The sequence below is a fragment of the Ornithorhynchus anatinus genome, chromosome X1, assembly GCF_004115215.2.
Source record: "Ornithorhynchus anatinus isolate Pmale09 chromosome X1, mOrnAna1.pri.v4, whole genome shotgun sequence".
Taxonomy (NCBI): Eukaryota; Metazoa; Chordata; class Mammalia; order Monotremata; family Ornithorhynchidae; genus Ornithorhynchus; species Ornithorhynchus anatinus.
Genome location: NC_041749.1, coordinates 18,262,280 through 18,285,967, shown reverse-complemented (window position 1 = coordinate 18,285,967; position 23,688 = coordinate 18,262,280). Strand labels below are relative to the sequence as shown.

The 23,688-nt window shown below is 44.6% G+C and overlaps 1 protein-coding gene across 3 annotated transcripts in view; it reads right to left on the bottom strand.

Moving 5' to 3' along the window:
* Nucleotides 1-23,688, bottom strand: part of PPP2R2B (protein phosphatase 2 regulatory subunit Bbeta) — a 190,194-nt gene that overhangs the window by 5,798 nt on the left and 160,708 nt on the right. For all 3 annotated transcript variants that reach the window (XM_029051308.2, XM_029051310.2, XM_029051309.2), the window contains exons 5-7: nucleotides 20,497-20,674; nucleotides 7,884-8,048; nucleotides 4,135-4,304 (exon numbers count right to left, since the gene is read on the bottom strand). In XM_029051308.2, the coding sequence (XP_028907141.1) occupies nucleotides 4,135-4,304; nucleotides 7,884-8,048; nucleotides 20,497-20,674 (513 nt within the window). The remainder of the gene's footprint in view (nucleotides 1-4,134; nucleotides 4,305-7,883; nucleotides 8,049-20,496; nucleotides 20,675-23,688) is intronic.

The following is a 23,688-nucleotide window of genomic DNA, read 5'->3' as shown; positions in this document are numbered from 1 at the left end:
TTTGTTACATTATTTACTTAAATTAAATGTCTGCCTCCCCCTCTAGACTGTAAGCTCGGGGTGGGGAGAGAACGTATCTGCCGAATCTGCGTAGTGAACTCTCCCCAGTATTTACTACAGTGCTCTGCACACAGGAAATGCTCGATAAATACCACTGTTGACGATGATGACGACATGTCCTAGAACCACTTTTAGTGCACCCTCAAACCGATCCTGCAAGAGCAGATGAAGAAATGGAGTTTTGGGCGGCGGGGCTTGGGGGAACTCACCAAACCATGTGTTTTCCTACTAGCTTTACCGATTCTCAATTACAGAATTCTCAGTCTTCAAGTGACCTCTCTGGCTAACACCCAGGGAAACACTTTCATCCAACAGGGGAATGGAGAAGCTTTCTTTAAGGGGAGACAGACAAGATCTTTCAGTCAGGAAAGACAGAGGCTTGTAGGGGGATATCACTCAAGTCTACAAAAGTTTGAAGGAAGCGATTGGAAAAGACAAATGAGGAATCCGCTTTACCAACTCTGTTGTACTCTCCCAAGCGGCTAGAAAAGTGCTCTGCACACTGTAACTGCTTAGTAAATACAATTGATTTATTGGTTGATTTGCCCTTCCTTCCACTTCACCTGTGCACTTGGGTCTGAACCGAGTACTCAGATACTTCTTATAACCCCAGCCCTACAACGTTTATGTACATAATCTTTATATTCTGCCATTTCCCCTACCTCTAATGTCTTTTAATGGTTTTCTCCCCAGGTGTCAGCACCTTGAGGGCAGGGGATCATATCTACCAAGTTGTAGTGTAGTCTCCCAAGTGCTTAGTACAGTACTCGGCACGGTACTCTACAGTTCTCAATAAATATCACTGATTGACTAAAGAATCACTGTTCAATAAATCACACAACTCCAGGACGAGTGAATTCCCACTGAAGCTTGAGGGTGGTAGGGTCAAGACACTAGGAAACCCTTTTTCATCCAACAGGAGGTAAGTGTATTCATTCAATAGTATTTATTGAGCGCTTACTATGTGCAGAGCACTGTACTAAGCGCTTGGGATGAACAAGTCGGCAACAGATAGAGACAGTCCCTGCCGTTTGACGGGCTTACAGTCTAAACAATGAAAGTTGTCCTACGGAAAGCTATGCGATTAATCAAAACAGTGGTATTTATGTGTGCAGACTGCTGTACTAAACATTTGAGGGAGGATAACAGAAGAAGAAGATCTGATCCCTGCCCTCAAGGAGCTTCCTGTCTAGTAGGGGAGACAGCTCCAAAATAATTTACAGATAAAAGAAAAAAAAAAGATGGATACACAAATTGGTAAGTGATTAAATTTTAAGACGATATAACCAGAAGTGCTATGGTTAAGTGCATAATTGTATGGTTGGCTCAGGAGTGTTGAGGTATTATTTAAGGATAATTTGACTTAAGGAGAAGAAATGATGATAATTATGATGATGGTATTTGTTAAACCCTTACTATGTGCCAAGCACTGTTCTAAGCGCTGAGGAAGATACAAGGTAATCAGGTTGTCCCACTTGCTCACAGTCTTAATCCCCATTTTACAGATGAGGTAACTGAGGCACAGGGAAGTTAAGTGACAAGTGGCAGAGCAGGGATTAGAACCCACATCCTCTGACTCCCAAGCCTGTGCTTTTTCCACTAAACCACTCTAAAATGAATTGCGGAGGGTTTCCTGGAGGAGATGTGATTTCAGAAGGGCTTTGAAGGTGTGGTGAGATTTGTTCTGGTGGATCTGAAGAATCGCAGGGCAGCTGATTAGGGTTTTGTTTATTCATTCAATCGTATTTCTTGTGTGCTTACTGTGTGCAAAGCACTGTACTAAGAGCTTGGGAGAATTTAACAACAGACATATTCCTGCCCACAACGAGCTCACAGGGCAGTCTGTGCCTTGGGAGAGAAGGTAGTTTTGTACCCTTTGGTCTGAAATTGCTGATTATCTCCCTCAAATATTCATTTTATTGTCAGCCATACATCTGTCTTCTCAGACACACTGGCACACCAGGTAGAAAACATACAAACACACACAATCTGTGTAAATTATTGAATATACAGGCCATAGAGATGCATCAGAAGAAAAACAGAGGAGAAAAATCAGGTTTGTTGAAGTATTCATTTCTAACTCGTCTCCCTGTTCTTCTCAGTTTCCAAGGCAGGAAGGACTGCCCCATTAATGATATTTTTTAGGTTCTCATTACAAATGAGATTAAATTTTGGCAATAAGGGAGTCATAAATCCTCAAAGAAAAGCAAACACTTCAAGTAGCTGACATTTTGCTAGTCAAGGGAATTAGAAGTGGGGACTGAATTGAACTTTACAGTTGTAGTTCAAACGTACCAAAAAAAAAAAAACGCTGCAAGTTTCAACAAACTTTAGAAGTTCCTTTCCCAACTCATTCAAATAGGTGTAAAGACTAATTAACCAACCACAACAGGGGAATTTTTTGTGGGATTTGCTGAATACATTTGTCCTAGTCACCCTCTTTGGGATCTTGTTGATTTTAATCATGCCTTTCTCAAACTCTTGCCAGTCTATCTTATTCAGAAGCTTCTTGAATCTTCTAATTATCTTGGTTGTTGTCATTCCCGTGTCACCTGATCTCATCCTACTTTCTCCACTCTCCCCCCCATGGCAAGGTGAGGGTACGGCAGTAATTCCTGTCAACTGTGAGGCTCACAGTCTGAGAGGAAGGGGGCAAGGAGAATGGGTACTGAATCCCCATTGTACAGATGAGGAAACTGAGGTTGTGATTTGCCCAAAGTCTCACAGAAGATAAGGGGCCTAGTGGATAAAGTATGGGCACGGGAGTCAGAAGGACCTGGGTTCTAATTCCAGATCCACCACTTGTCTGCTGTGTGACCTTGGTTAGGTCACTTCACTTCTCTGGGCCTCAGTTTCCTCACCTGTAAAATGGGGATTAAGACTGTGAGTCCCATTAAGGACAAGAACTATGTCCAAACCGATTCTCTTGTATCCACCTCAGAGCTTAGTAGAGTGCCTGGCACCAAGTAAGCATTTAACAAATACCACAGTTATTATTATTAGCCAGGATTAGTACCCAGGTCATCCTTTTTCTTTAGGCAGGCTGCTTGCCTTTGAAGCAGAACAAGAGTAACTATAGTTTCAGAGCAGAAACACTAGCCCCCAGACAAAGCATTCATTATATCTCTTCTCCAATTAGCGAACCTGACTGTTCATTTTAAGATGTCATTTTTAAAAAATAATTTTTCACACAGCCCCTATCAATTCTGTAACAGAGTTGATAGACAACTCCCTGCCCACAAGAAGCTTATAGTATTCAGGGGATGACAGACATTAAAAAGGTAAGCAGCGCTTAACAAATACCATGAAAAAAATAAGGAGCATGACCTAGTGGAAAGAGCACACACCTAGGAGTCAGAGGCTCTGGGTTCTAATTCCGGCTCCACCACTTTTCTGCTGTGTGAACTCAGACAAGTCACTTTACTTCTCTCATCTACAAAATAGGGATTCAATACCCGTTCTCCCTCCTACTTAGACTGTGAGACCCGTTTGGGACCTGATTATCTTGTATCAACCCCAGCCCTTCATACAGTGATTGACACAAAGTAAGCACTTAACAATACCACAATTATTATTAATAATAAAATAAATTACGGATATGTACATAGGTGTTACAGGGCTGAGGGTGAGGTGAATAAAGCGTGCAAGGTTGGCTTCCTAGTGACAAGTCCCTGGACCACCAAGCTCAGTCCCTTATCATCACGCTTATAGAGAAGCAGTGTGGCTTAGTGGAAAGAGCATGGGCTTGGGAGTCAGAGGTCATGGGTTCTAATCTCCGATCTGCCACTTATCAGCTGTGCGACTTTGGGCAAGTCACTTAACTTCTCTGTGCCTCAGTTCCCTCATCTGTAAAATGGGGATTAAGACTATGAACCCCACGTGGGACAACCTAAATACCCTGTATCTACTCCAGTGCTTAGAAGAGCGCTTGGCAAATACCATCATTATCATACCTCTAGCACTGGGTCAGACCATACGGAAAGAAACAAAAAAACCAAACCCATTAGGGTGCCGTGTTCATTTTCCACATTTCAGACAGCCGACAGAGCTGGACGGTGTAGGACTATACCTTACCTGGTAAGTCTCAATGGGCCTGTTCTCCATGTTCAGGTCCCAGACTTTGACAGTGAGATAATCCCTGGACATGAGATATCTTCCACTGTGACTGAATTTCACGTCCGAGATGGAAGAGATGATCTCGGAAAAAAACGACCGGTTACTTGGGTCCTCGGGTTCTTCAAAAACTACAGGACAAAGGAAAACAATAAGAAAACAGGTACATCTCTGTAAACCGGTTCGGCAATAACTACTAGGTGCCGTCGAGTCGTTTCCGATTCATAGCGACTCCATGGATGTACCTTCTTCACGTCTTGTCCTCTGCCATAATCCGCAACCTTTCTAATGGTTCTTCTGTTATCGTTGTTACAGTCTCTATCCATCTAGCTGCCGGTCTGCCTCTTCCACATTTTCCCTGGACTTTTCCTAGCATCAGTGTCTTTTCCAGAGAGGCAATACCTACACATTGCTCTATTCCAGCCAGCCAATTTGGGATCAATTCTTGAGGCTGTAGGTTGGGGCAGGATGAGCTAGCAAGTTAGACACCGATGTACTTATTGAATGTTAGATGCTGTTCAGAATCCATTATTCCCTTCATTATTACTATTATTATTCAATAGGTAGCTTCTTGTCTGGTGGGATGCCACTTCGTATTCTTGTTCTGACTGCAATGGGGTGGGGACCCACTGCTCATCCTTCAGATGATGGGGGTGACCCTGAGTCTAGTTAATATGGTACCTAAGGATCAGCAACGGACTCCAACTAGTGGGTAGAGCAGAGGCCTGGGAGTCAGAAGGACCAGGGTTCTAATCCCTGCTCCACCACTTGTCTGCTCTGTGACCTTGAGCAACTCACTTCACTTCTCTGGGGCTCAGTTACCTCAACTGCGAAATGGGGATTAAGACTGTGAGGCCCAAGTGGGACAGGGACCGAGTCCAACACGATTAGCTTGAATCCACCCCAGCACTCGATACAGTGCCTGGCACAGAGTAAATGCTTAACAAACACCACAATTATTATTCCTTTTGATCCAGGTGCTGAGGAATACGAATGTGAACATTTGTTGGGGCGAGGATTGTGTCCGATTTGAATACCTTGTACCCAGTGCTTAGTACATTTCTTGGCACAGAGTACGTGCTTAACAATCAATCGTATTTATTGAGCACTGCAAAGCACTGTACTAAGCACTTGGGAGGGAACAATATAGCAGACACACTCAACCCGTCTCTACCTGGCTTTTAGATCTCAGCAGATGTGGGAACTTATGCATAGATTTGCTCATTACTCAAACATTTACGGCAGTCTCCAGGGCAGTCACGTCTCCACACGTTGACAGGCAAACTCTTCTCCGTAGAGCGTCATCTTGATTGGCGGTACGAGTGCTGAGGAGATCACTGCCGTGTCTGGATTTGAGATTCTTTTTTGTTGGCGATGAGGGTGGCAACATCTCTACTCTTCAGTGACGATGTGACCTCGTATGGATGTCCCCATATACTTTTCAGGGTCGCACAGAAGTCCTTGGTTTGCCTTCGGTCTCCGTAGCCTTGAATCTCTTCAGCCTTGGCATCTCACCACTTGTCAACCAAGCTTCTTAGATTACTTCATTCCCTGATGTAGGTTTTCATATACCCACACACGGCAGACACAAACGATCCCTACGCTTGCGCACATGCACACACACACACACACACACACACAACACCTTCCCCGCGCCCCTGGAGATATGACTCCAGGGAACATGGATGATTTTTTTTTGGTCTGCATTTTGATTAAACACTGATGGTTATTAAATATCTCCATTGGAGAATCAACCTCTCAAAGCCAATGTTGCTCTTCATTTAGAATTTCGACGAGCTGTGTCAATCCCATATCACCTAACTGCTGGGCTGCACTTGACTTAAGGGCCACATTACCCAAGTCTGGAGAAAATCAATAGGAAATATCAAGGGAGAGAGCAAACTGAGTTTGTTTTCTCCGATGGCTTGGATGTGCAGAGAGAATAGCGGATAGTACTGCCGCTGAATACCCAGAAATGCCAGGTGAGGACTACGGCTGCTTTGGGAAACTCATGAATTTTAAAAGTTTGCCGCTTAATTACAAACCGGAAGTGGAACAGGAATTCTGGACATTCCGATTAATCTTGAAGCAAGATGGCAGTTCTGCAATGAATGATCTTCTTGGTTTTGGATGAGGCATAGCAGTCTTCCTGCGCTAAACCAAATCTTCCTTCCCGTCTAAAGCACAGTTCAATACCGACTTCATCTTTTTTCACAACCCAACTGCACTGACGTGTTTTTACCGGCCCTGGCTGGACTCCCAATGGCTTATTTTTCATAGATAGTGCATGTTTAGCATTGTTGTCTTGGGTCTTTGAGTGGGTTTAGGAAGAATACAAAAGCAGCAACCTTGGCAGATTCAGAAATCAGGAAGACAGTGTGTCACTTAAAGTTTAGGGCTAGCACTCCTGAAGATTTATCTCAAAAATCATTTTATGAATTCCTACTCAAGATCCAGTTATGAAATCATCTCAGAGTAGACAGCAGGAGTTGACTGAGTGTGTCTGTTTCCACTAGAAGGAAGTCCTTTTTTCAGGCATTTTAAAGCTTTATAGTTCAAGACCCCTTAAAATTCCCAAATTGGAAGGGGGCAGTAATAATGATGATGATATTAATGGCAATTATAATAATAATAATAATAATAATGACAAGCAGAATGATCTAGTATAAAGAGCGTGGGCCTAGGTGTCAGAGGACTGGTTCTAATCCTGGCTCCACCACTTGCCTGCTGTGGGACCTGATCATCTTGTATCCGCTCCAGGACTTAAAACAGTTCTTGACACTCAGTAAGCGCTTAATACCATTAGTGTTAATTATATAATAACAATTAACAGTAATTGTGGTGCTTACTATGTGCAAAGCACTGAACTAACGCTAAGATAGATACAATACAAGATAATAATAATAATAATGTTGGTATTTGTTAAGCGCTTACTATGTGCAGAGCACTATTCTAAGCGCTGTGGGAGACACAGGGTCATCAGGTTGTCCCACGTGAGGCTCACAGTCTTAATCCCCATTTTACAGATGCGGTAACTGAGGCACCGAGAAATGAAGTGACTTGCCCACAGTCACACAGCTGACAAGTGGCAGAGCCGGGATTAGAACCCATGACCTCTGACTCCCAAGCCCAAGCTCTTTCCACTAAGCCACACTGCTTCTCTAATACTAATGTTGGTATTTCTTAAGCGCTTACTATGTGCAGAGCACTGTTCTAAGCGCTGGGGTAGATACAGGGTAATCAGCTTCTCCCACGTAAGGCTCACAGTCTTAATCCCCAAGATCAGACACAGTTCCTGTCCCATAGGGGATGCACAGTCTAAGAGGGAAGAACAACAGGTATTTTGTCACTATTTTACAGATAAGGTCTGGAAAATTTAAGTGACTTGTATAATGGCACACAACAGGCAAGTGGCAGATCTGGAATCAGAAGGCGGGTCCTCTGACTCCCAGGCCTGGGCTCCTGGCAATCTCTGGGTGGTTAGTAAGATATTCAAAGTCCCTAAATCACTCCTTCTGTCAAAGCTATTATGGTTATTAAATATGTCCACTGGAGAATCAAACAGTCAAAGCTATTCATTGTGTGTCTCAACGACCACCTCGCCTCCTTCACCCTTCCTGGGGAAAACAGTTTAAAAGTCTGAAATTTCTCTCACTTTCCGCAAGCGGGCCTCCCCCCGACCCCTCTGACCGGATCCAGGAGGTGCTCACATTTGGTGTGCTGGTCACACAGGGCGTTGGCTCGCATGTCACACAGCCGAATGGTTCCTTTACTGCTGCTGTACACCAAGGTGTTGCAGTGATGGGGATGGAACTCCGCTGCCGTGATGACCTCCGTCAGCTCCTCCATGTTCGCGGGCTTAATGTCGACAATATCTGAAGCGGGCAAGTCAAGGAGCAAAACAACGCCTCGCCTGTTTCACACGAGGCACGATAGTGATCCTTGGGGTTTAGGCAGCCCTCTTCCCCAAAGAGCAGCTCGAGTGCCCCACTCCCGCAGGCTTTTTTCCCCCTCAAATCCGTAGCGGATAGGGGAAATCCCATTTCACAGATAGGAAATGGAAGCATAAGCGAAGTTTGCAAATTCAGAAGGTGAAGCAGCAGGGGGGCGATGGCGAAGGCCCAGAAACCGCGTTTCCACCTGTCAGGCAGAAAGAAGAAGCACTGGCAGAACAGGCTCCTTTGGTCACACACTGGTATTGGACCCTTGGTGAAGTGGAGTGTGTGTGTGTATGTGTCGCTCCCTTGAACCCTGGTAAAATTAAGTAAAAACTTTCCACAGGAACCTTGGTGATCAAAGGTGTGGTTTGAATTCTACTACCTGTCATTTCATTCATTCAGTAGTATTTACTGAGCACTTACTATGTGCAGAGCACTGTACTAAGTGCTTGGAATGAACAAGTCGGCAACAGATAGAGACGGTCCCTGCCGTTTGATGGGTTTACAGTCTAATCGGGGGAGACTGACAGACAAGAACAAAGGCAATAAATAGAGGCAAGGGGAAGAACATCTCGTAAAAACAATGGCAACTAAATAGAATCAAGGCAATGTACATTTCATTAACAAAATAAATAGGGTAATCTTCCCCAGTCCAGGAAGGTCCTGGTTGGTCTGAACCAGGGTTCAAGGACCTGGGTTCTAATCCAGGCTTTGCCACTTGTCTGCTGTGAGACTTGAGCATGTGACTTCACTTCTCTGTGCCTAAGTTACCTCATCTTTAAAATGGGGATTAGGGCTGTGAGACCTATGTGGGACAGGGACTGTGTCCAAATCTAAATTATTTGTATCCTCCCCAGCACTTAGTAAGCACATAGCACTTAAAAATACCATAATTAATTATTATTATTAGAGAAGCAGTTCACAGCTTGACCTGAGGCTCTGGATACAGGCTGTAAGAGGGACAATTTTAGAAATCTAAATTAGATTTAATTTCCAGCCTTCTGCAGTAAAAAGCTAGTGAACTAACCCACTCTTATTAGAACATCTGGAGTTTTCAGGCCTTTACTACGTGGGAATTGCCCTATCTTTCCAGAAGACTGATTATTGATTCTCTTTTGACTAACGTCCAAAATACTGAATAATTGCATAATTAAAAATTTAAGCCATCCAAACCATTTTCCTAGGTAAAGCCACTAGCACAAACAGTCCCTCAGAAAATTCCTGTCACAGATTTGCTTGGTTTTACCTTCAGTTCAAAAATTCTCTCTTGGCTTTGAAAAGTGACATTTTCTTATATTACATTTCCATTTGTCCTTCACTGGAGGAGTAAAAAGGAAGGCGACACCCAAGATATCATTCCTCATATCTTCTTGAAAGTGGAATGATACACTCTGGCAACTAATTTTCTCTTTTTCATCTCCTGCAACACTAGATTCCCGAGGTACCAGAGTCCTAAATGGTGAGGACTGTGGGATTCAGAGCTAATACACTGCATAAATTGCCAAGATAGTTCTACTAAATTAACCCTGGAGTGAGCCAGATCTGCCATCCCTGAACCTAGGGACTTAAAACTTCTTAGAGCCTAGGAGAAGCAAATTGTAACACATAAATGTGGACAGGGATCATGTCTGCCAACTCTATTACACTGTACTCACTTAATCGCTGAGTATTCATTCATTCACTCTTATTTATTGAGCACTTGTGTGCAGAGCACTGTGCTAAGTGTTTGAGAGAGTACAATACAGTGATAAACTGTCACATTCCTTGCCCACAATGGGTTTATAGTCTAGAATGCTGGGTCCACAGTAAACACTCAATAAATGCACTTCATCTGTAGGTCTCTTTGCCCTATCACTTTGCTTTTCATCTTGTCTACTTTTCTCCCAACTGTTCTCCCTACTACTCATATGTGAACCCACATTTGGAATATGTTTATCTTATATCTACCCCAGTGCTTAGTAAAGTGTCTATCACATAGTAAGTACCTAAATACCACTCACAAAAGGAGGTGGGGTTGTTAATCAGGAATGACACTGGGTGTTGTACACATTTTACCCAGCAGAAGACAAGCAAGCACAAGATAACATCATGCAATAAACGAAAGGTTACAAAAATATAAGGACTGAAGTATTCCAAATGCTAAAACCATTTAAAATCAGAATTTAACATAACTGGAGTTCACTTTCCTAGGAATTTACATTAAACAAGGGGAGGGTAGATGCAACGGGGATATGGAAAATACTGTATACAAACCATTTCAATTATTTATTAAGCACTTACTTTGTGCCAAGCACTGTACTGAGTGCTTGGAAGTGTACAATACAGTTGGTCGATATGCTCTCTGATCTCAAGGAACTTAACCTTTAACAGCTTCCATAAGGACAATGCATTCTAGGATTGGAAATCACATAGACCAGGCATTGGCTCCAGTAAGCTAATTCCTAAGGGGCAAAATTAATAGATGTTAAAAAAGAAACCCTCTTTCTCCCAAATAAGATAATTTTGCAGGGTAATGTTAGGAAAACTTGCTATGAAGAGCCCGGAAAAAGTCATGAAATGAGCTGATGTAACAATTGCCACAAAAATACAAATTGTCAATTCATTGGTGTTTCCAGTGACAATATGTACCCAAAAGCTGGACCGTGAAAAAACAGGATAGAAAGAACATTGATTCTTTTGAAATGTGGTGTTGGAAAAGGCTTTTGCGAATAGCATGGACTGCTCGAAAAACAAACAAATGGATTTTGGAGCAAATTAAGTCAAAGTGGTCTTTGGAAGGCCAAATGGCTTGACTTAGATTAGCATATTTTGGACACATAATCAGGAGGACTAATTCTCTGGAGAAGACACAAATGTTAGGAAAGTCCAGGGAAAATGTGGAAGAGGCAGACTGGCAGCTAGATGGACAGAGACCGTAACGACGATAAACGGAAGCAGCGTTAGAAAGGTTGCGGATTATGGCAGAGGACAGGACGTTCTGGAGAAAGTATATCCACCGAGTTCCTATGAATCGGAAACGACTCGACGGCACTTAATAACAGTAATAACAGGGTTGAAACATTCAAATTATTTGTTGACTCAAACCTCATTATGTCCAAGCAGGGTGGGTCAGTGGGCAGAGCACAGGACTGAGAGTCAGGAGACAGAATTTCTATTCTTGGCTCTTCCCTTTCCTGCCGCAAGACCTAAGACAAGACACTTAACACTTGCCTTAGTTTTCTCACCTGTAAAATAGGGATTCAATATCCGTCTTCCCTCCCTTAGACCCACATACGAGAGGAAGTACTGACTGTGTCAAGTACCGTTCTAAGCACTGCTATAGACACAAGTTAATCAGGCTGGACACACTCTCTGTCCCATATGGGGTTCACAGTCTTAATCCCCATTTAGAGATGAGGTAACTGAGGCATGGGGAAGTGAAGTGACTTGCCCAAAGTCACACAGCAGACAAGTGATGGAGCCAGGATTAGAACCTAGGTCCTTCTGACTCCCAGGCCCATGCTTTATCCCCTAAGCCATTTGGCACCTAGTAAGTACTTAACAAATACGACATCTATTATTCTTATTCTCCCAAGTAGGAGAAGATTCTCTGGCTGTATATTTTGCATTTTTGGAGTGACTATCTCTTCCAGGATATTCTAAGTGTGTATCAGTAATTTTCTTCCATTTCAAGGCAGGCTCCTGACAGTGAAATCCTCTCCATGTGAACCAGTGTGGCTGGAAAGACGAAAGACATTTAATGTCTGTCTCCCTCTTTAGTCTGCAAGCTCCTTATAGGCAGGGTCTACCAACTCTGTTATACTGTACTCTCCCAAGCGCTTAGTACAGTGCTTGGCACACAGTTAATGCTCAATAAATACATCTGATTGATTGGTTGACTGACACCCCTTCCCATACTGTGAGCATATAGAGAGTCCCTTGCTATGATCAAAATTCTATTTATTGCTATTGTTCTTGTCTGTCCGTCTCCCCCGATTAGACCGTAAGCCCGTCAAAGGGCAGGGACTGTCTCTGTTACCTATTTGTACATTCCAAACTCTTAGTACAGTGCTCTGCACATAGTAAGCGCTCAATAAATACTATTGAATGAATGAATGAATAACAACTATGGTATTGGTTAAGCACTTACCATGTGCCAAGCACAGTTCAAAGCACTGGGGCAGAAAGAAGGTAATCAGGTTTGGACACGGTGGTAATACATTTTTCCCATGTAGGTTTAATCTGTTTTCAAACCTTCTTCTGGGACCTTTGCGAAGCCTTTGCTCAAAGAGAACATCTCCTCTCCCGATTGTTGCCTGCCAGCTTGGTCTATTTGCTGCAGTGATCTCCCAAGAGTCTAACCGCTAGGTCGCCTTGTCGACTGTGCTTCGCCGCGTCTTCTAAATAATTTAAGCTGGTTTGCGAGTGGTTCTTCAGTTGCCCATAGAGCATGTAAGCTGCTGTCTTCCATCCCCCGCCACATGCCTCGTGCAGTAATGCCTCCATACTGGGGTGTTGACCGGTTTCCAAGTCCTTGCTGTTGCTAATCTTGTCCTGCCACTGATGTAGAGTGTGGGTCTTGAGGCAGAGAAGCAGCATGGCCTAGTGGAAAGAGCATGGGCCTGGGAGTCAGAGGGCCCGGGTTCTAATCCCGGCTCCGCCACTTGTCTGCTGGGTGACCTTGGATAAATCACTTCACTTCCCTGTGCCTCAGTTCCCTCCTCTGCAAAATGGGCATTTGATATCGGTTCTCCCTCCTACTTCAACTGTGAGCCCCATGTTGGACCTGACTAACTTGTGTCTACCCCAGGGTTTAGTACACGGCTTGGCACACGGTAAGCGTATAACAAATACCATTATCACTATAACGATTATTATTATTACTGCCGACCTAGTGGATAGAGCAAGGACCTGGGAATCAGAAGGCCATGGCTCTGCCACTTGTCTTTTGGGTGACCTTGGGTAAGTCACTTCACTGGGCCTCAGTTCCCCAAACTGTAAAATAGGGATTAAGACTGTGAGTCCTATGGGGTAGACACAATTGCCTTGTGTCTACCCCAGTGCTTAGAACAGTGTCTGGCACATAGTAAGCACTTAACCAATATTATTATTATTAAGTTGTGCTGGTGGAACTACTCTCCAAGCCAAATGGGTCTTGGGCAGTAAGGCCAGGTCCCACAGTTATGTAGATGGTTGGATGCTCCCATGGATTTGGAGACCATCAACGTAGTATGAAGCTTGCTGTCCTGCTCTCACCACAATCCGCTGAAAGGCCTGCTGGCCTCCACAGTCCTGGCCCTGTCCCACTCTACATCGACTTTTAAGGTCTCACCCTCCATCCTTGTTGTTCTGAAGTTTGTCTGTACAGCCTGGCATATCCCAATGAACTGATTCGGCGGAACTGAAGATCCAAAATCAGCCAGGGCGGGGAGTTTCACGTAAAGATAGAGGCTTTTGTTTCCACTTTGGCTTGGACGTGGAAGAACTACAAATGGACCTATATGGTTTCCAAATGGTTTGCACCCGTATTAGCCACCTGCACCACCCTGTCACAAAACATGTATATTTTCTAGGAATAATAATGGTGTTTGGTAAACACTTACTATGTGTCAAGCACTGTTCTAAGTGTTGGGATACTTGGCACATAGTAAGCGTTAACAAATACCATTTAAAAAAGCTAAGTGGGTTGGATACAGACCCTGACTCAAATGTGGCTCACAGTTTTAATCCCATTTTACAGATGAGGTCACTGAGGCCCAGAGAAGTGAATTGATTTGCTCAAGGCCACCCAGTAGACATGTGGAGGAGCCGGGATTAGAGCCAGGTCCTTCTGACTCCCGGGCTCGCACTCCACTAGGCCAAGCTGCTTCTCTTTTTATATTGAGGGAAATGGGTGTGGATCTTTTTGGAGAAGTTTCACCCTAATAAGTCAAGGAAAAGGAACAAAAGGGAAAGTCGCAAGGGGCACACATTCTTAAAATAACTGTGTCCCTGATTAAAGTGGGGGCCCAAAGGTCCCAACTACCCCTCACTGCTTCACCCACTAAAACTGCACCAAAAGGCAAAATTAGAATCAGTAGAGAATGTGGAAACAACTTGTCTTGTCTTACGCTGTCGAATCGTCTCTGACCCGTAGCGATGCCGCAGACACGTCTCTCCCAGAACGTCCCACCTCCATCTGCGATCGTTCTGGTAGCGTCTCCATAGAGTTTTCTTGGTAAAAATACAGAATTGATTTACCATTGCCTTCTTCCACACAGTAAACTTGAGTCTCTGCCCTTGACTCTCTCCCATGCCGCTGCTGCCAAGCGCAGATGAGCTTTGGCTCGTAGCAAATGGCCTTCCACTCGCTAGCCACTGCCCAAGTTAGGGATGGAATGGACAGGCCTCTGCTTGACTCTCCTTCCCACAGTTGAGACTGGAGGAGTACTGGAAACTCCCCAGGTGCGACCCCGAGTTGGGGGAAACAACGTAGCCTAGACTAAACAGCACAGGTTTGGGAGTCAGAGGACCTGGATTCTAATCCTGGCTCCATCCCTTGTCTGTAGTGTGACCTTGAGTGAATCACTTAACTTCTGCGTGCCTCAGTTATCTCATCTGTAAAATGGGGATTAACACTGTGAGCCCCATGTGGGACGTGGACTGTGTCCAATCTGATTATTTTGTATCTAACTCCAGCACTTTGTACAGTGCCTGGCACATAATAGGTGCTTAATATATACTATAATAATAATAATGTTGGCATTTGTTAAGCGCTTACTATGTGCCGAGCACTGTTCTAAACGCTGGGGTAGATACAGGGTAATCAGGTTGTCCCACGTGAGGCTCACAGTTAATCCCCATTTTACAGATGAGGTAACTGAGGCACGCAGAAGTTAAGTGACTTGCCCACAGTCACACAGCTGACAAGTGGCAGAGCCAGGATTTGAACTCATGACCTCTGACTCCCAAGCCCGTGCTCTTTCCACTGAGCCACGCTGCTTCTCTATAACAAAAAGGAATGAGAAAGAGAACAATCAGCTCTGCCAAGGACCTCTTGATTCATTCATTCAATTGCATTTATTGAGCGCTTACTGTGTGCAGAGTACTGTACTAAGCGCTTGGAAAGTACACTTTGGCAACAAATAGAAACAACAGAGACCATTCCTACCCAACAACGGGCTCACAGTCTAAGCTTGTTATGGGCAGGGAACGTGTCTGCCAACTCTGTTATATTGAACTCTCCCAAGTGGTTAGTACAGTGCTCTGCACACAGAAAGCCCTCAATAACGATAGTTGACTGATTGATCAGTGAGGGAACATCAGTATTCCCCGGTTTCAGTGGATAATGACTTGGATGGACTCTTACTAGGGCTGAACCTAGCCCCCCGGGGTGATCGTGAATTCTTAAATCCCAGGGAGGAAGAGGTCAAAGATGTTTGCTGTTACAGCAGCCTCTTATGGTGCCTGGGATTCTGGAGCCTAGAGGAAGACACGGGACCTTAATAAGCTCTCTAGATATTTCTGTCAGCAGAGAAAATTACGCAACAGGAGAGGGCTAAATTCCAATACCCTACTTATTCAGTTAAGGTCTTTGGAAACAAAAATAATAGACAATTTGGGAATAAATCATTTACTACAGAAAAATGAGTTGTTCAGAGTATCGTTTCCACCGGCACTCATAAAAGGTGTACTTACTAGAAGCAGCGTGGTTTCGTGGAAAGAGCCCAGGTTTGGGAGTCAGAAGTCGTGGGTTCTAATCCCAGCTCTGCCATTTGTCAGCTGTGTGACTTTGGGCAAGTCACTTAACTTCTCTGTGCCTCAGTTACCTCAACGGAGATTAAGACTCTGAGCCCCACACGGGACAACCCGATCACCTTGTATCTACTCCAGCGCTTGGAACAGTGCCCGGCACATAGTAAGCGCTTAACAAATGCCATCGATATTATATTAGTCTCTTTAGAGACCGTTTCCAGGGGTGGCTGCCTCTTGGCTACAAGCAAAACCATCTGTTGGTAAAGACTGCTTAGTGCTTATCAGTTAATATTGTTATCGTGACTCCAGTGACGATTTTACGTGTGACTAAGGGTGGATGGCCCTATCTCACTGGTCTGGCAGGTAGTCTTAATCTATCTGCGGGCTAGAGCCCAGATTACGTTACTCATATTTCCTGCTTGCTTTCTCCCAAGGCATCTGTCTCCTAAATGAAAGAAATTCTCCTCCCCCTCCAAAGCCTGCAGGCAAAACTCGCAACGTCACTGCGCCTGGCAGGCAGAAGCTCCTAATGACAGCCAGCTGAGCTTCAGGCCACGATCATGGATCCCGGAATAGAGCCCGGAGGAGGAGGAGGAGAAGTGGGAGGAGGAAGAGAGGAAGAAGGAGGAGGAGAAGGTGAAGAAGAAGAAGGAGGAGGAGCAGGAAGAGAAGAAGAAGGAGGAAGAGAAGGGGAAGGGAGTGGAGGAAGAGGAAGAAAAAGAGGTCGGGGGGGAAGAGGAGGAAGAAGAGGAGAAAGTCTAGGAGGAGGTCGAGGAAGGTACGGAGGAGGAGAAGGTGGAGCAGGAGGAGGAAGAGGAGGAGGGCCAAGGGGAGGAGGACGAAGAGAAAAGTCAGGTCATTATGCTCAGTGAAGGAGAAGTCACAATAAAATTTCACTCCGTGCTAACCCAGGCTTTTGGGTATCCTTCTCCAGGTTCAGAGCCAGCAAGTAAGATGCCTATTTCAGCACTGTGCCCAGGGCACTGACATCCCAATGCACTACCCAACTTGTACTGATCCAGCACCTTGCTGGCCATCTTCATGAACAGATGGAAGAGCAGACCAACAGCCCCCTCGCTGCCACTCACTTGCCATATCTGCTAAGGGGAAGGGAGCTCTGCTGGGAAATTCTGTTCCTTCCATGAATGTGCAGGAGGAAAACCCAACTCGAGATGCCAGGGAAGCAGTGTGGCCCTCCCTGGGTCTGAGAGTCAGAGGACCTGGGTTCTAATCCAGGCTCCGCCACCTGGCTGCTGTTTGACCTTAGGTAAGTCACTTTACTTCTCTGTGCCTCAGTTCCCTCATCTACAAAATGGGGATTCAATACCTGTGTTCCCTCCTATTAGAACGAGAGCCCCATGTGGGATCTGATTATCTTGTATCTACTCCAGCACCTTGTTCGGTGCTTGGTACATAGGAAGTGTTCAATAAATACCCCTATTCATTCATTCAATTATATTTATTGAGCACTTACGGTGTGCAGAGTACTGCATTAAGTGCTTGGGAGAGTACAATAAACAGACACATTCCTTGCCCCCAGTGAGCTTACAGTCTATTATTAGTATGATTATTATTCTGGGAAAATAAAAGTAACTCCCAGAGGCCTAGCCCACTGATTCCATCCAGTACCTGTTCCTTGGAAATTGGGGACCCCCTTGTTTCTCTGACCTTTAGGGTAACTGCAGCACAGTCACAAATGACTCCAGCCTCACTGGGGAAAGGCAAGAGGCAACAGACCGCCAGTATGGCCGCCTCAGGCTTGTCCAATCCCGGTGGGCCAAATCAAACCAAAAAATAGCCTGGCCTCTTTTGGTGAGGTCAAAAAATGGAAATTCCACCGCTGCTAAGTTCTCTTGAGATAAGCAACCAGAGGGAGGAAGACAACAATCAATCAATAGTATTTATTTAGCGCTTACTGTGTACAGAGCTCTGTACTAAGCACTTGGGAGAGCGCTTGACACCATCCCTGCCAACAACGAGCTTACGGTCTGTGGGGAGTTTTGTCCAATTTGAGGTGAAGCTGCAGGCTGAGGTCCCTTAAGACCCAGGAAGTGCTCAATAAATACCACTGATCGATAGATCAATTAAACAAAATCCCTAATGACCTAGCATTTGGGATACTTGAAAAACGTTTGCAGTAAAAAACTTTATTTCCACAGTCATTTCTCAGCACCTCCACCTTTTCCAACAAGCCAGCCTTCCGTGATTATTAATTCCCAGCACCCAAGTCATATTAAACCATTAGACAGCTCTCACATTTATGAACCCTGATAAGCAGTGTGGTCTAGTGGATAGAGCATGGGCTGGGAGTCAGAAGGACCTGAGTTCTAATCGTGACTCTGCCACTTGTCTGTGTGACCTTGGGCAAGTCAATTCACTGTGCCTCTGTTACCTCATCTGTAAAATGGGGATTGAGACTGTGGGCCCCATGTGGGTTAGGGACTGTGTCCAACCTAATTAGCCTGTATCTACCTCAACACTTAGTACAGTACCTGCCACAAAGTAAGTGCTTAATAAATGCCATTAAAGAAACCAAAAAACAAATTTCGTATCCCTCCTCAACACTTTCATATGTCTGTTTATTCAATGGCACATTCAATTATTTGATTATTCTGTTTTGTAAGTACGTCTGGGATCGTCTCACCTGTTAGAGAGGGAGCTCCCTATGGGGAAGGAACACGTCATCTCTTCCCAAGCACTTATTAAATACTGCACGACACCAAGTATATGCTCAATAAATACTACAGCTGCTGTTACTACTACTACTACTAATGTTGGTATTTGTTAAGCGCTTACTATGTGCAGAGCACTGTTCTAAGCGCTGGGGTAGATACAGGGTCATCAGGTTGTCCCACGTGAGGCTCACAGTTAATCCCCATTTTCCAGATGAGGGAACTGAGGCACAGAGAAGTGAAGTGACTTGCCCACAGTCACACAGCTGACAAGTGGCCGCGCCGGGATTGGAACCCATGAACTCTGACACCCAAGCCCGGGCTCTTTCCACTGAGCCACGCTGCTTCTCCTACTGCTAACACTCCTATTACTGTCAATCTTAAATCTTAGACGGGAAGCAGGCAAGACTCCTTTATTTTCCTTTCCTCTTCTTCATTCTGCCAGTAAACTCACCTGTGCAGACTAGTGGAATGCACTGGAAGAGAAGAAAGGAATCACCTGAGGTGGGCTACTCAGTCCCCGGCTCCGACCAGTGACCATCAGCAACTGTAGTTACTCAGTTGTCTTAGAAAACTCCAAGGCTTTACTGAAGCCGGGGGATATGCGGGAATGTGGTCATTCTCAGAAGCCAGCCTCTGGGATGACAACAAGAGGCAGAACTTTATGAAACAATCTTTATGAAAATTCTTTGTAGAAGGGTGCACTGGAACTGTAAAAATCATTTCCATCAACCACATGCACGGATAGGACCTCACTAGCAGAAGTGTCATTCCAAAGGACGCAGGAAGATATTTGATTTCAGATATCACTCAATACCATCCATCCTGAACTCAGCTAACTGTTTGAACGTAGAAACGGGCTTGAATAAAATAAAATCAAGTTATCTTTTCTCCTGCCTTTCTATGGTATTTGTTAAGCATTTACAATCTGTGCCGGGGACTGTACTAAGCACTGGGATAAATACAAGCTAATCAGGTCAAACACAGTCCACGTCCCACATGTGGGGCCCACAATCTTAATCTCCAATTTACAAGATGAGGTAATTGAGGCACAGACAAGTGAAGTGTCTTACTCAAGATCACACAGCAGAACTGGGATTAGATCCCAAGTCCCTCTGACTTCCAATCTCATTCTCTAACTACTAGGCCAAACTGCTTTGATACTCTGATACTCATCCCAGAACTTAGAGTATAACCTTATACTCTATTTTCCCCTTTTGCACTTTATTTTAATGTCTGTCTATCCCTGTAGACTGTAAGCTTCTTGTGGGCAGGGAATGCACCTACCAACTCTGTTGTACCATACTTTCCCAAGCATTTAGTCTAGTGCTCTGCACACAGTGAGTGCTCAATGAATATCACTGTTTGATTTACTGAAAAAACTTTTTTCTCCAGGAGGCCTTTGCCAACAAATTCCCACCTCCCAGCTCACATTGTCCCTTCACCCCCTGTGAATTTCTGCTTATTTTTGGCTCCCTATCTCTAATCGTTTCCTTCCATTTTCATCATTTGAATCTAAATGCTTACTTTGTAATGCCGTATAGCTGACAATACGCCTTTGTTTGCCTGCCCCTGGATTGCAAGCTCCTCGAGGGCAGGATCAAGTCTTTTTATTCGATCACATGCCCCCAGCATCTAGTAATGCTCAGCAACTTGTAGATGTTCAGTAAATGATGATGATGATGACAGAGATGGTGGTGATCAAAAGGAAGAAGAAAATTCAACAGCAAGATAAGTTCAGATCTTACTGTTCATCAAATCAATTTCTCGTTTATGCAACCATACAAAAACATACAATTTTAAGAACAAATTCAAATCGAGGGTACTCTATTTGAAAATTTAGAGGTAATACGGCCCTGTCCTCCCCAACCCCCACTCAAAAAAGTTGCCAATAATTCAAGGTTGGTATGAATTTGTTCTTTCCAATCCTAGGTTCTGACAGAGACCTTCTCTGGATTGGGCATAAAAACTTTAAGCTTGTTGCCTTAAGGAAAGGATACTAAAACTCTGATTGGTGATTTCAAAATTCCACAAGTTTATCCTCAAGTCATCCGCTGACATGTAGGTTTCATAATCACTGTTTACAGAGATGGAGTTGATGTGATAGGTGTGAGCGTTGGCAAATACTCTCCTGGGGGTAGCTTCCACCATCAGATCCATTGGTCTCAGCACAGGAACCTGGAAAGAGAAAGAGGAAAACCAAGACTACTAGGACCTGATAATCAATCAACCATAATTATTGAGTACTAACTGTGTGCAGAGCACTGTACTAAGTGCTTGGGGGAGTACAATATACCAGAGGTGATAGACACGTTCCCTGACCATAGTGAGCTTACAGTTTACAGTCTACAGCTTACATTCTGTAATAATGATGATAGTAATAATAGTACTTTTTAAGCACTTAATATGTGCCATGCACTAGTGTAGATAGAAGATAATCAGGTTGGAAACGGTCCCTGCTCCATATGCAATTCACAGCCCCCCAATCCTTGCAAAGTTTAGGGTAACCCCGCAGTTCTCGGCTCAGCACAAGGAGTGACGGTAATGGAAGATTCTCCGTCTCTGCCGAAGCTCCCCGAATTCCCGGGGAGGAAGGGTGAAGGGGTCCCACTGACCCCACTCTCTCCCTCCACTACTCGTTCCTTTTATCTGCGGACCCCTGACCCAATCAGTAATCGCCTGTGATCAGGGAGACTCTGAAACATCTCCAGCCAGCATGGCCTAATGGATAAAGCAGGGGCCTGGGAGCCAGAGGACCCGGATTCTAATCCTGGGCTCTGCCACTTGTGTGCTATGTGACCTTAGGCAAGTCATATCACTTCTCTGTGCTTCCATTTCCTTAAGTGCAAAACGGTGATGCAAACCTGTTCTCCCTCCTACTTGATTGACGTTCATTAAGTCATATTAACTGAGCTCTTACTGTGTGCAAAGCACTGTACTAAGCTCTTGGGAGAGTACAACAAAACAACAGACACATTCCTTGTCCACAACGAGCTTACAGTCTAGAGGTGAGCCCCACGTGGGACAGGGACTATATACTGCCTGATTAACTTGTATCTAACCCAGCACTTAAAACAGTGCTTGATACCTAGTAAACACTTAATATCATAAAAAAACCAAAAACCTAGGAATCAGTTATGCCAACTGTATCACTATCCACTATGCTTTTAGAACCAAGTCTACGAAGGAAATCCCAAACTGGGGCTTTGCGATCTTATCGTTTCGGGATGGACTCCAGGTCAAAATGCAATACGGAAATCTGCATCTTGATTTGCAAAGACTTCTTTTAAGTCAACGACGGAGTTAAATCTTTATGGACTCCCAATTCTAACAGTCCTCTCAAGCGCCTTCATTATTGTACATTATTTATAATTGTACATTACTCCATTACTGTGCCTCGCCTACATTCTGTCTGGCCATGTTTCCCACGCCTGCAGAGGTGGAGAAGAAGAAGGCTCGACAGCCAGGATCAATGACTAGACACGGGAACTGTCAGCTCCGAGTCTGAGCTTAATGTGATGAGCCTGCTCTGTAATTCAGGCTGACGGATTCAATGATACATCATTTGCTGCAGGTCTCTGTGCAAACCGTCAGGGGATGCAGGCTTGCATTAGCTCAAACACGGTAGGAGGCAAAAGCTGTCACTCGCTGCAACGCAGACACGATGGTTTTGCACAGGTTACCCTGGTAGTCCCTGAATCGATCAACGGTATTTACCGAGCACTGACTGGGCGCAGAGCACTGTACTAAGCGCTTGGGAGAGTACAACAGAATGGAGTTGGTAGACATCTTCTCTGCCCAAAGTGAGTCCCTGAAAAAGGGTACATCGTGGAGACAGTGGGGGTGGTTTCTATTGCTGGGGTCCTGGGTGACCGTTATCCCATATACTAGCCATTTTCTACCTGGGCCTAGTGAAATGCTCTTTCTTGCTTCACCGCTTCAAGTAGACGGTGAAACACAGTACCAAAGAGATCAGGCAGGTCTCAAGCGCTTAGTACAGTGCTCTGCACATAGTAAGCACTCAATAAATACGATTGAATGAATATCTGGACTTCTGTTCGTGTTAGTGATCAGGACAGCTTTATTTCTGAATGTGTCAAAGTCTTTGTGAGCATAAAAGAATCCCCCTGCTCAGAACTGCAGAATCTCTTTCAAACCTACAGGTCAGCCTTATCGTCTTCATCATTTCCAACACCATCATCGTGGCCGGCAAACTGATTGATCCCTTACTCTTAATCTCTTATAAACACCTAGTAGCAACACCTCAAGAGCTTTACCACAGAGGTTCCTAATTGATGTGGCTTTGAAGACTGTGTGATTTATCCCACTAATTTTGCGGATTGACAGAGAGGTCTATAAGCATTCTTCTATCCCACCCCATCTTGTTTCCCAATTGAAGAAGCCAAGGTCCAACTGAAAGGACCACATTGAGGCCTATTTATTTTTGCCCAGAGTGGATTAGACAATCCTCTGTCTCGTCTATCTTGCCGCCGACCCCTCACCCGCGTCCTGCAGACAACTATTCTCCCCTACTTCAAAGCCTTATTAAAAGCACATCTCCTCCAAGAGGCCTTCCCTACCTAAGCCCTCTTTTCCTTTTCTTCAACTCCCTTCTGTGTCACCCTGACTTGCTCCCTTAATTCATTCTCCCTCCTAGCCCCATAGCACTTATGTACATATCCGTAATTCTATTTATATTATTGTCTGTCTCCCCTCTAGACTGTAAGCTTGTTGTGGGCAGGGAATGTGTCTGTTATATTGTTTTACTGTACTCTCCCAAGCACTTAGCACGGTGCTCTGCACATAGTAAACGCACAATAAATACGATTGACTGACTGACCATGCAGTCGGGCATTGATTCATGCAAGTGAGGGGGTCAAAAATGGATTTTTCGACCAACAGAAGCCTTCCCAGGTATTCTTCCATGCTCCTTGTTTGCTGTATTTAGGAAGGAGTAACTGGGCTTGGGTACTGGCTGGGATGGGGATAAAAGCAGAGAAAATATGGGGAGGAAGGGAGAAAACAGGTAGTGACTGAAAAGGCCGATGTGTGATTGAGGATCTATTTCCCACTCTTGTCGTGAAAAGAGAGCTCCCTGCTGCCCTACTGCAGTGCCTGGTGCTATTTTAAGGTGGCTTTTTGGTATACGATCTATACAAAGTGTCAGTTCCCCTCTATTCATTCTATATCTC